Source organism: Thamnophis elegans, chromosome 6 (assembly GCF_009769535.1).
Source record: "Thamnophis elegans isolate rThaEle1 chromosome 6, rThaEle1.pri, whole genome shotgun sequence".
NCBI lineage: Eukaryota > Metazoa > Chordata > Lepidosauria > Squamata > Colubridae > Thamnophis > Thamnophis elegans.
The window spans coordinates 29,340,902-29,353,007 of record NC_045546.1 but is presented as its reverse complement, the minus strand read 5'-3'; the positions used below and the strand labels follow the sequence as shown (position 1 = coordinate 29,353,007).

General features: G+C 36.2%; 1 protein-coding gene across 1 annotated transcript in view; it reads right to left on the bottom strand.

The window, feature by feature from the left end:
• Nucleotides 1-2,597: 2,597 nt before the first annotated feature.
• Nucleotides 2,598-12,106, bottom strand: part of LSAMP (limbic system associated membrane protein) — a 491,916-nt gene continuing 482,407 nt past the window's right edge. Inside the window, exon 8 of the mRNA XM_032219924.1 lies at nucleotides 2,598-2,888. Coding sequence (XP_032075815.1) covers nucleotides 2,791-2,888 — 98 coding nt within the window. The 3' untranslated portion in view covers nucleotides 2,598-2,790. The remainder of the gene's footprint in view (nucleotides 2,889-12,106) is intronic.

Sequence of the window (12,106 nt, the reverse complement as noted above, 5' to 3'; positions counted from 1 at the left end):
GACAAAGAAAGTAATCCTTATAGTTAACCACAATATAAAAAGGCTGTTCCTATAAAATAGGGTAAATAGCATATAATAGATTCTTATTCAACTAGCAATCATTTTCTTTTTTAATTAACCTTATCATAATTTAGGAGATGGCTTTTAAAATCTTTCTGGCTTCTTAAAGGATGTAAAATCAAAATGTTGGCACGTTAATTTTTTTTATTGTTGTTGCAAAATTACATTTACTTTAGCATAGTTATAAGCATTCTTCGTTGTTGTGTGATGGTTATGTATGTTGGTGTAGAGTATAATTCACCATCCTGAGGTTGGGACAAGTTTTCCCACTACCTTATTAAAGGAAGAAAATAACTTTCTTATGAAAATTGACCAGGCACAGGGACCAGTGTAAGGGAGAGAAAAACATCACAACACCAATTCAAAAACTGAATTTGAATGTTCCATTCCCATCACACTTTATAGTAGGATTAAAACTAGGCTCTGCTAGCTTTTGCTTTCCTACATAAATTCTAAAAAAAAAAAAGTACACATACTTAAAGTTGCACATACACAGCAGTAGGGTGTTTAAAGAGATTACTCCAGAAACTTTGTATTTTAAAATTCTGCATTAGGGAATTTAGCTCTCAAGGAAAGAAACACAGTGATTCACATTTCTAAAAAAGGTTTCTGACTCATTACATAAATTTGGGCAATCCATATAAGGCCTCTCTATATTATGACATGTTGCAAATATGCATACAAAATTTCCTATGATTTTTTTTAATCTATAGAAAAAAGATTGCTGGCCCAGAATATTAATTTACAAAGATGGATTTTAAGAAGGCAAGAATTTTAGATATTCACACATCCCTAATTAGAATAATTGTAGCCACAGGTTAATCCATTAGAACAGTTGCAAGATAAACATCTTTATGACAAAAGATTATTATTTTTTCCAGTCAGAGATTTGCCTTTTTCTTTTGTGCATTCTTTGACAGGTGTTCTCAAAAACCATCCCTCAACAACAGGGACTGCCTGATATGACCCTGTCCAAGCATAGAAAAGATGGCTTCTAATGCAAGTAAAGGATAGTAAATGACTACAGAATCAGCTTCAAGGATTTACAATAAACAACCATAATATATACAATTTATGGACTGGAAAAAATGGGACTATATATATATAGTCCTATTTTGTCCAGTCTATAAATTATATATATTATGGTTGTATATTATATATATATAATATGTCCTTGAAGTACAATAGATATAACCTATAAGTGATAGACATACTTTGTTGCTCTTCTCCAACCAATGATTGCAATTAATTATCTTTTCTCATTGTCCCATGACAGAACGTCTGGCCTTATATATGTTGTTCTACTATTATGTAACATATATGCTAACATGTGCTGTCTACCCTGTACATATTTCTCTAGCTTCCTGGGAGTTCTGGATCCCATTAAATATTTATTTTGATCAATTCTTTAAGTCCGCATCTAGTTGATGCAGGGCATAACCACTTTTGCTGATCTTGCAACTCCATCTCTCTCCAGTGAATGGAATGGGGATTTAGACAATGGATTCTATAGCTACAATGTTCCTGTGTGATCCTCATTCAGTCAAGACTGAACAAGCTCAAGGGTAATTAAATCTGCAGACTCCTTGAGGCTCGGAATCTTTGGCCCTATCTATGGCTAGGTAGACAAAGGAAAATTGAAGAGTAATGAGGATAACATACAGATTATACTTGATTGCTATTCAGATTTAATAGGAGAAACCCAAGGATGTGCTCTAAATTTTAGATTCTAAAACTGGGATTGCAGGAAGAAGTCAAAACAATTTTTTGTGAAAACCATTGTGTATCTCCTTATCACCAGAATTCACATCCAAGCGAAACAGTCATCCTCATGTGCAATGCAAGCCATTATCTACAGGATGAGTTTATGTACACAGGGACTGTTTTCTTTGCATGCTTGAGTGAGAGAGAGAGAGAGAGAGAGAGAGAGAGAGAGAGAGAGAGAGGAGAGAGAGAGGAGAGAGAGAGAGAGAGATGCATACATACACACACAGCAACATGCACTCATACATACATGACAGAGAGAGAGAGAGAGAGGGAGAGAGAGAGAGAAAGAGAAAAGAAGACAGGGAGACTGGCAAGAACAAGAGGGCAGATGAGTAAAATTTCTAAATTTTATCATCCTCAAAGCATCAAGGGCTAAGATACCCAAAATATATTGGACAGCCTAAGGGAGAGACAGTGAGGTAAGGGCTGTGCGGAGTTTCTTCATGGGACACCAGTATGCTAGAGAACTCTGTATCATTCTTTACAGGTATCTGAAAAAGCTAAATATCAGTTTAAGAAATTACCAAGCCAATTAAAAGAGTATGGCTATCAACATCAAAGCAAAGGCCATTTCTTTCCTTGAAGGAGAGAGGGAGGGAAGGAAGGAGGGAAATAAGGAAAGAGGGAGGAGAAAATTATATGAGAGAATGGAGATAATAAAGTGAAATTTCATTGTTTCTTTTTACAGCATCTCAGCATCCTTAGCAGAATTCAGCCTTCATTGTGTGATAATCTGTCTCCCATATTCCAGGATGGTCAGTGGCTTGACAGTTGTTATAATAAATGTGGCTGATTCTTCTTTCACTGAAATTTCTTCCCTTTGTTTCAGCACACACAAAAGTTGTGAAAGAAGTTGTCCTTTCCCTCCCCCCACTCTCTCTTGCTCTGTCTCCTGTATGACATTTTTTTTCTTTTGCTTTGTGTGTTGTTCTTGATGTTTCTGGGTTTTTATTTCAGCTGTTATTAACATTTACTGAGTAGGCAGAACACGGACACTGCCAACAGCCACAGTGGTACGGCCAAACACATAGATCCATTGCCTGCAATTCCTGTACCAGGTCCTATGAGATGAGAAAAAGGAGACAAAAAAAAAGAACAAAAATTACATATGATGTAATATATATGAAATGGATTATATGGGAATAACATTCTCATTACTATCTTTCCCCTCAATCTGAGGAAATATATTGGTTTTCAGACTGATGGTCTTTGGATAGGATTCTGCGCTGGGTAGGGATATTATGTACTGGACTGTTGCATTTAATAAAAAACAGAAATTAAGTATATCTATTTGTGCATTTTTCCCCTTACCATCACACTAAAAATTAGACAACCTTTGAAAGAATCCATAGGCAGCAAAATTTCCTTTCAAAGTTTTACCAAATCAAAATGCAGTTAAGCTAAAGGGTTCCTGAGCATCTCTTGTTCCTTTCTTTAAAAAAAAAAGATTGAAAAATATCAACTAAAAGGCAATTCTAGCCTGAAAGATGGTTTAATTCTTTGAAAAGCAACAACCAAGCAAGCAGATGAATGGGAATCCTGCATCTTGTATTATGGTATATTAAAAGAATGGGTGTTGATTATTGTCCCTGTGCACAATTCACAATGTTGCTTTTGCTCTCAGTGGAATTCAGAAACTCAAATTAGATTCAGACCACGTAGAATTGGAAGAATCATCTATTTCCCCTAAATGGCTTATTCCTATCTTGACAATTTTAATGAGTCAGTTCTTCAAAGTAGATCAGGTCACGAAACAGACATCACAAGGATTCTAAAACTGTTACGTTGTTGTCCTAGAGTATGTTTAAAGAATCTTGAAAGTCTGTCCGGGTCTTTCCTCAATCCTGTCTTGTACTAAACCAAATCAAGGTGGAATAAGGTGATCGTTTTTTCTCGTTTTTCCTGTAGTCTCTTCCATGTCCCTCCTTAAAACAGCTTACTTTTTTTCCTTTGATGTCTCTTTCATACCTTCCCAAGGTCAGCAATAAATCCCTTTACATGATGTGAGCAAGAGGTCTCTATGAATTTTCTTTTTATCTGCTGTCCCAATTTTAGCTGTCCCAATTTTCATCACGTGATGGCCCTTGAATGCAAAGGATCATTAGAATTCTGCACATTCACAACCATCTGCTTACAGCCAGACATCCCCCCCTTCAGAGACCAATTCATCACAGCACTCTAATCAATAAAACATGGAACCAATCAGCAAATGGCTTCAATCCCAGAGGAGACTGCGTAATTATTTATTTGGTAATCGGGAAAGGGAATGATTTTCAGTATAACATTTATGGTCTTGTAGCATGATGCCCATGGAGTGGAGCAACAGGAGTTCCAGAAAAGCTTTGATTTTCACAGGGATGGGCAATGAAAGGCATTCAATGCTGCAGCAACAAATAATACAGAATCATAACAGGATTATTAAATGCTAACATGATGCACATCCTTTCATTTAGACATGTGCACAGCGCTCCTGCCTAAAAAGATCTCTTAAATTGCATTTGACAGAGTAACACTCTATCGATCATAATGAAATTCCATGGTAAATTCTACATTTTGCATTGCATACATGATGTGAAATCAATTGTTCCATCCTGAATCAGAATTATTCTTAAAATTACATACTAAGAAAGTGAGATGGAAATATGTAGGTGTGTATATCCTATGCTCAGGAAATGGCTAATAATAAAAGAAAAATCAATTATTTGAGTGAGGGAATAGAAGACTGGAAAGTTAAGTGTTGGTGACACTTGGGAGAAGGGCGGCATATAAATCTAATAAACCAAACCAAATCAAACCAAACCAATTTGATGGGTGCTTCATTGGCTACTACTATCCTCATATATGTTGGATCAAAACCCCAACATCTCTGCAAATTTGTCTTAGAAACAGAAACCTTTAAAAACTATCTAGATAATAGATAAAACAATATTACATGTAAGTCAACATTAATAATTCAAGTTTAAATTTTCTATGGCAAATACTTGGGACAAGATACTTGAGAAATATTTGTGGATCCTTTAAAAACATTTAATGGTACCATATATAAGGTGTAGTGATACATTAATATCAACAAAATGCCAGCCAGGTGGCAAAAACTAGTTCATCTTCACTGTTCTAAAAACGCTGAATAGGATCAGAAGTAGCTGTATGGATGATATCGGTAGATATTAGTGCTGTAGGTGAAGAAATTCCAAAAAATATCCCAAGAATATAATGGCAAGTCGCTTCAGTCCTCTTGTCAAGAAACCTGTATGGATCTGTCTGTAAGCATATCAGTACCGCATCCTTAACCTGTCTTGTGTTTCTTCCACCATAACTTTAAATTAGATTAAGAAAAAATCCTATCTGAAATACATTTGCAGTTTAATAAAGAATTCAATTTGGACAATAGCCCAACATAATATTGACTTGACAATTCCTTCCTGTTATTCACTCCCAAGAAAGTAGCTGTGAGCAAGTCTTAAGACAAAAACTTTTATTAAATATAATTGAAATTGAAATTATATATAAAGAAGTTAAAGCATTAATATATACAGTGATGGGATTCAGCCAATTCGCACCTATTCAGAGAACCGGTTGTTGGAAGAAATCTCATCCACTTTACAGGACTAATCCTGTAAGAAAGGCAGGAAAGAAACATTCTGGTGTTGTTACTAGCCTATTCTTTATTAAACTTACAGAAATTATGTCTCCAGTTAACCCTTATTACATTGTAACAGCTAAGGCAAAGAGCCCATCAATATGAGTGACATTGAGTTGGCCACGGCCACCCAGTCACATGACCACTGAGCCCCACCTGCCCAGCTGATCATTAAAGCAGAGAACCGGTTGTTAAATTATTTTAATTCCACCACTGAATACACACACACACACACACACACACACAAACACACACACACACACACACACCTCGTAACATTTAAAATGAAAACTAAACTCTTTCTTGTATTTTTTCAGGTTTTCTTTAAGGTAGTCTGCTATAGTTTCTGTTACAGGTGCTTCTCAGTGGCATAGTGGTTATAATATTTGTGTGACATGCAGAATGTTTCTAGTTCAAACCTTAACAGAGACTTTCAAACACACACACGTATATCACTTTTTCCCTTGAACTATTCTACTTTTTCACTTTTAAAAAAAATCACCAGTACACAATTTTATCTTTTTTCTAATCCCAGATAAATCATTTTATCCTTAGCTTCCAAATAGCTCAGTTGCAGTGAAGCCATTGTAACTCAAGTGCCTGGAAAATTAAAGAATGTCAGTGGGGCTTTTTAAAGCAGTTTAAGAGGAAGGAGGGAGACAAATTAAAGGTAGAATAATGATACTAACGCAAATAGTTATTGCAAGGTTTTGAACTCTGATGTTCTTCATGTTAAATAAGTGTTATAATTACTATGATCCTGAGAAAATAGAACAATCTGCAGCAGACTTTGAGAAAAAATGGGGTCAAATGGCAGCATCCTGTCTCTGTGTAAATTCAAGGATTTTTTTAAAGAGTAAATTAAAACACAGTGGACAAAACAGATGGCAACACTTGAACTAACAGAAGTCAGAAAATATATTTCAACTGGAGCATGACAAAGTGAACAGAAATTGCATATATGATGAACTAGAAATGAGTAGAAGACAATGTCCATTCCTCTGTCTCATATTCATGATGGGATGATCAAGAGTCAAGTTCCCTTAAAAGGAGACTTCACCATAATAATAATAAGAGTTGTCCAAAAATGACAAGTTTTTTTTTTCTGGCTTTGTATATGTCACCATCTTTCCACCAATGCAACCCATCCCCCATCATTAAAATTCTGTTTTGCATTCATAATCTTGAATGTAAATTTAAAAGAAGGGAACTAATAGAAATACTAGAAGCAACCATATGAAATATAGTTTTCATTTGTAATGGGCAGACACTATTAGAGCAGACTGAGTAAACCTTCTCAATCCTATCAATCATCAGAACTTGGAGCTACAATACATTTGAATAAATAATTTGCTGGAATTTATTGTTCACTCAGACTTTAGTAATAAAGAGAACTCTCAATATCCAAATGTGTTAGTTCAGCTCTGGCCTACTATCTAGCATATCTCAAATATGCTTACATCCAGATTCCAAGCAAATCTGGAAAACATCAGGTTGGGATAAGGTGTGCCACATGCCAGCATGATTCAGAGAAAGAAAATTTGGATTTCAGAAAAATATAAGTAGCAAGTATAAGTTATTCTATATCATAATGCATTGCTGAAAGAGAGTTATTCAATTTGATATAGTGGTTAAAGCAACAGGCTGGAAATGGGGAGATGGTGAGTTTTATTCTCACCTTATTCATAAAGGCATCTAGGTGACGTTGGACAAAGTACTCCAGTGGTGGAATTCAAACTTTTTTACTACCAGTTCTGTGGGCGTGGATTGGTGGATTGGTGAGCATGAGTTGGTGGGTGTGGCAGGGGAAGAATAGTGCAAAATTCTCATTCCCTCCCCACTCCTGGGAGAAGGATACTGCAAAATCCCTATTACTTCCGCATTCCAGGGTAAGGATACTATACAATCTCCACTGTATAGGGAAAGGATACTGTAAAATCTCCATTTCCCACCGACTCTTGGGCAAGGATACTGTAAAATTCCCATTCTCTCCCCAGCCCACTAACCTGCTTTTCATCTCTGTTCTCCTGTGCAGGACAACCTAGCTGATCAGCAGGGATTCAGGAGGTAGAGAATAGATGGGGGCAGAGCCAGCCAGAGGTGGTATTTGCCGGTTCTCTAAACTACTCAAAATTTCCGCTACCTGTTGGCCAGAACTGGCTGAATACCACCTCTGAATTACTCTGTCTTAGTCCTAGGAAGTGCAAGACTGATTGGTATGCATGATTACTTGCTTATTAAGGAGAGGAGGAAAAGTTCAAGGAAACTTGGAATAAAATAAAACTTTTATATTGAAAGAGAAATCACATAGTTATGACTGCATTTTACCTCAGAAACACATCTTAAAGGAGGACTGGCAGTGTATCCTTCTTTAAAATTTGGAAGTGCAGGTCAACTCAAGTTGTCATGATATATTAGCTAGAAAATTTACTTTTACAATTGATTAATACATTAACCAAAATGAAAGCAGGAGAAAAGTTATTAAAATAGCTACTTGTTTCAGAGAATTTGCTTATCATTGTAATAAATGTCTTCCTTTGAATTATGAGTGTGTTTAATATTGTTTCCCCTATTATTAATTGTAAACAATTTTTTTAGATATCATAAATTTCAAAATTCCTGAGACTGTTAGATTATAAAATATTTCTTTAGCTTTTCATTACAATCTTTGATTTACACCACTAAATGAATACACCTATGTGATAGTCTTTGGTGCCCTCTGCTGCAAGATAGCTCCTATTGCAGGGAGTCTAAAATGTATAGAGAAAAATAAAATCCATTGAATAACTTTATAAAATGTCTGTTAAATTGATCCTTCTTACATGCTCATTTCAGGACTGCGAAAATATTAGCTTGTGTCATGCTGGTTTACTTAGTGTTCCTTTAAATCACGCTAACCCATTCTAAACCTAAAGCAGACTTAACTTTCCTACTTCCTTGTATTTCTTTGCATGTTCTGTCATATTTTACTTCAGACTTGCAACAACCCAATTGCAATTATGGATTGAACCAGGGGTGAAATGCTACTGGTTTGGACCAGTTCGCCTGATCTGATAGTAAAAAAAAATGAAACTGGTTCGGGCAAATAGTTTTTTCTGACGATCAACTATGATGCAAGATTTATATTAACGAGAAAGCAGAATTTCCTGCTTTCTAGCTAATCTAAATCACGTGGCACAGTGGATTCACCTTCCCCCCATTCGCTCACCTTTGCAGGCGCTCGGTAGCAAACTCCGCCCACCCACCTGGACTCACATTGCTACCGAACTGGCAGCAAAAGTAAGTGGATTTCACCCCTGGATTAAACTGTATTTTATTTAATTCTTTTCAATGGTCCATTTGCAATTTCATTTAAAGGGACAATTTGCGATGGGAGTAAAAAGAACAGGCTGGTAGAAAGGGCTGAAAGTTGCAATCGGAACTCTTCTTTTCTAGAAAACTTTAGTGGAAAATGCAGATTTTCAATAGACTAGGAAATAGCCCTTAAATTTTAGAGCTATAAAACATGTGGTCTGATACCTAGATAAATAAATGTAATCACTGAACAAAAAACTGCTAGTTACATAGGAGAGTTAATTGCACAAATATAATACTGATGTACTTATTTAAATGTGACTGTGGAATCCCTAACTCAACTACAATATTAAAATGCTGTAAGGAAGTCTTTGCCTCTGTGTGTGTGTTTAAAGCAGAGATTAAGAAGAATTGCTGCATTTTTTCCAGTATTCCTTCTTTCTCCAATATGGAGTACCACTGTATTGGTGCTTTAGGTGCCCTTTAGATGAAGACTGTGTACAAAACTTTGAAAAACACAGCTTCAAATGAAAAGTAACTCTCAAAGATGCTTTTTGATGCAGCTGCTTCTTAGATGTAGCTGCTCCTAAGACAAAAGTGAATGTCTATGATGCATCAGAATTTACACTGTTAGATCCTATTTTTCACTAACCCATACATTTCTACTGGATGTCTTGTTGATAAGTTGTTGAAAGATGCCAGGGACATTGTCTGTTGAGAGGCTTCCAGCAAATAAAAAAGTCTGAAGACTTTTTGTTATAGGATCCTACACTTTGGATGGTTTTGATGGACACTAAGAGATGGCTCAAAATGTGAGCAGAACTTCCCAGCTTACAACCTGCACTCCATTTATCCTCCAAGATGGGTGTTTTGGCAAGAGCTGTAAGAAATTTCACTTATTGGATTTGGTGGCATATGATCCCACTCCCGAGATTCAAAACTGCCATTTTTGACATACTGCACAGACTCCTGACCAACTAGATACATTTTATTATTCTGTTAATCTTTGGACTACCAGAATTTTGGATAGGCTTCAATGGCATTGCTATATTCTTTGCATTGGCTCCCTGGTTTGGGTACAGCTACTTGTTTAGATTAGGAAGGTTGTTTGATGGGGACAGCACTTGACAATGAACACCTTGCAAAGGAGAATTCTACATTTCAGCCTTTTAAAAAAAAATCTTTAGGCATTTTTTCTTGGGCAAAACAGAGCAAGTGACTGCTTACATGTTCTTTCAATATGATTAACTGAGTAGAATTATATTATCCATGTGAATACCTGGATTTGTTTAAATGTATTTTGCAGGATTCTTCATTTGCCTTTATTCGTAAATATATCTTCCCTGAAGATAGACTGGATTAACTGAACCCTTTTTATTTCTTATTGGAAAATTATTTTTTTCTAACTTCAATAGACAAACTAAGGCAAGGAAGGATTTAGATGGGCATACCAAGTTCATTGTTATCCAGAAGAATTTTTTTGTTGTTGTTGTTAGTTACGAAGTCGTGTCCGACCCATCGCAGCCCCATGAACAATGTTCCTTCAGGTCTTCCTGTTCTCTACCATCCTCTGGAGTCCATTTAAGCTCATACCTACTGCTTTGGTGACTCAATCCAGCCACCTCATTCTCTGTCGTCCCTTTCTTCTTTTGCCCTTAATCTTTCCCAACATTAGGCTCTTCCCCAGCGAGTCTTTATTTAGGAATATTTAACGTATTCACCATTTCTCCCCCAAATACTTACAGAGCAGGTATTCCAGAAATGATTAGAGAAGATTTAATTTAGCATAGATTAAATTTTCTTTTTTTACGGAATATAATGGGAATATACCCCATTCAAACTGCACATAGATAGAAACATCATACTTAAATGAGCACTGCATTTTGTTTCTGCCACCTAGTGGCACAGATACTCAAGATATTTTATGTTTGGAAAAAAGTATATTCTTTTGCCACTAGGTGGCATATTAGTACATAGAAATGTATTTAGAGCACTAATCTTTTCACAGCTTCCGCTTATTTGATCTGTATGCCTAAGAATCATCAACCCTTGCAATAATTTACATTAAAAAGATCACAAAATAAAAGGTAAATGTACAATATGTTTAAGTACTAGATATTTGTTTTTGAATGAAAGGGTTTTGTGAGCAAATACTTCATTTTTTTTTAAAAAAAATTGAGACTCAGATTTCAGTTCGATCTGATGGAATGTATGTACTGATGATTTGTAACATCGTAAATTTATCTAGGCTTCATCAATTTAACTTCATAAATTTATCTAGGCTTCAGATGTCATGAACCAGACAGAGGGAAGATTGTAACCTGTTCCTTGTGTTTTCAAAATCAGTTTGCTTCTCTCCTGTTTTTGAACAAATTCCAAAAACTGATCTATGTTCATTAAAGAAAAAAGAATGAAAATATAATGAACTGACAACATTTTCATTTTGTCTTACCCAGCCAATTTCAATAGGAACAGCTTCTCTGCAAGAGAAAGACTGTTATGACTATTATAGAATCTGTCAATAAAAAAATCAGTGTGTAAATACAATTCTCAAAATCCTTTGCCTATGTGGATGAATCTCTCCATTTTTCTTTCTTCTCTATTTAGTATTTTGAAATTGATTCTGTCCTATTTATGGAAAAATGCATACATATTGATTTTTTTAAAGAAAAGCAAACATTCCTACTTATTCTTACTATGATGATGTCCGTCCAATGTATTCAAATAGTACCTTGACATCTGGTTGTCAAAATCTGCACGTGAATTGGATTAAAGTGAGGAAGAGGTGTGCAGAGTCAGCTTCACTCTCTCTTCCCAGATTCCATCTTGCTCCAATAGCAGGACAAGAGTCAAGACAATTGGAGATGGGTTGGGCGCAGTGTTTGACCAGGGTGTCTTTTGCATCTTGCTGTGCTCTTAGCTTACTACATCGCTTGCAGAGACTTCCTTCATGACCCTTGTCCTATTCTAGTAAGCTTCATCCACTCAATCCACTGGAATCTGTCTTCACATGCTTGGGATATACAAGTCCCTATCTCACCAAAGGTCAATGACCCAATCACTACTCTCAACCTGATTTGGCCAGCCTGTCGAAGCTGTTACCTGGAGTGCGACTGCTGTACATGCTACAGCTCCTAGGAGCCACAGGTAAGAGCTGAGTGACAGGTGGGGACCAAAGGTGGATGAGCTGACCCAAAAAGTTGCCCTAAAAGGACATGGCATGCCCTACACCAGAGGTGCTACCCTTCCCTGAATACCCCATACACTTACTATACAGGAATGGTGAAAAGGGAATAATAAAGGAAGTTACAACACGCACAAAAGCAGTTCACGTTTGACACTTTC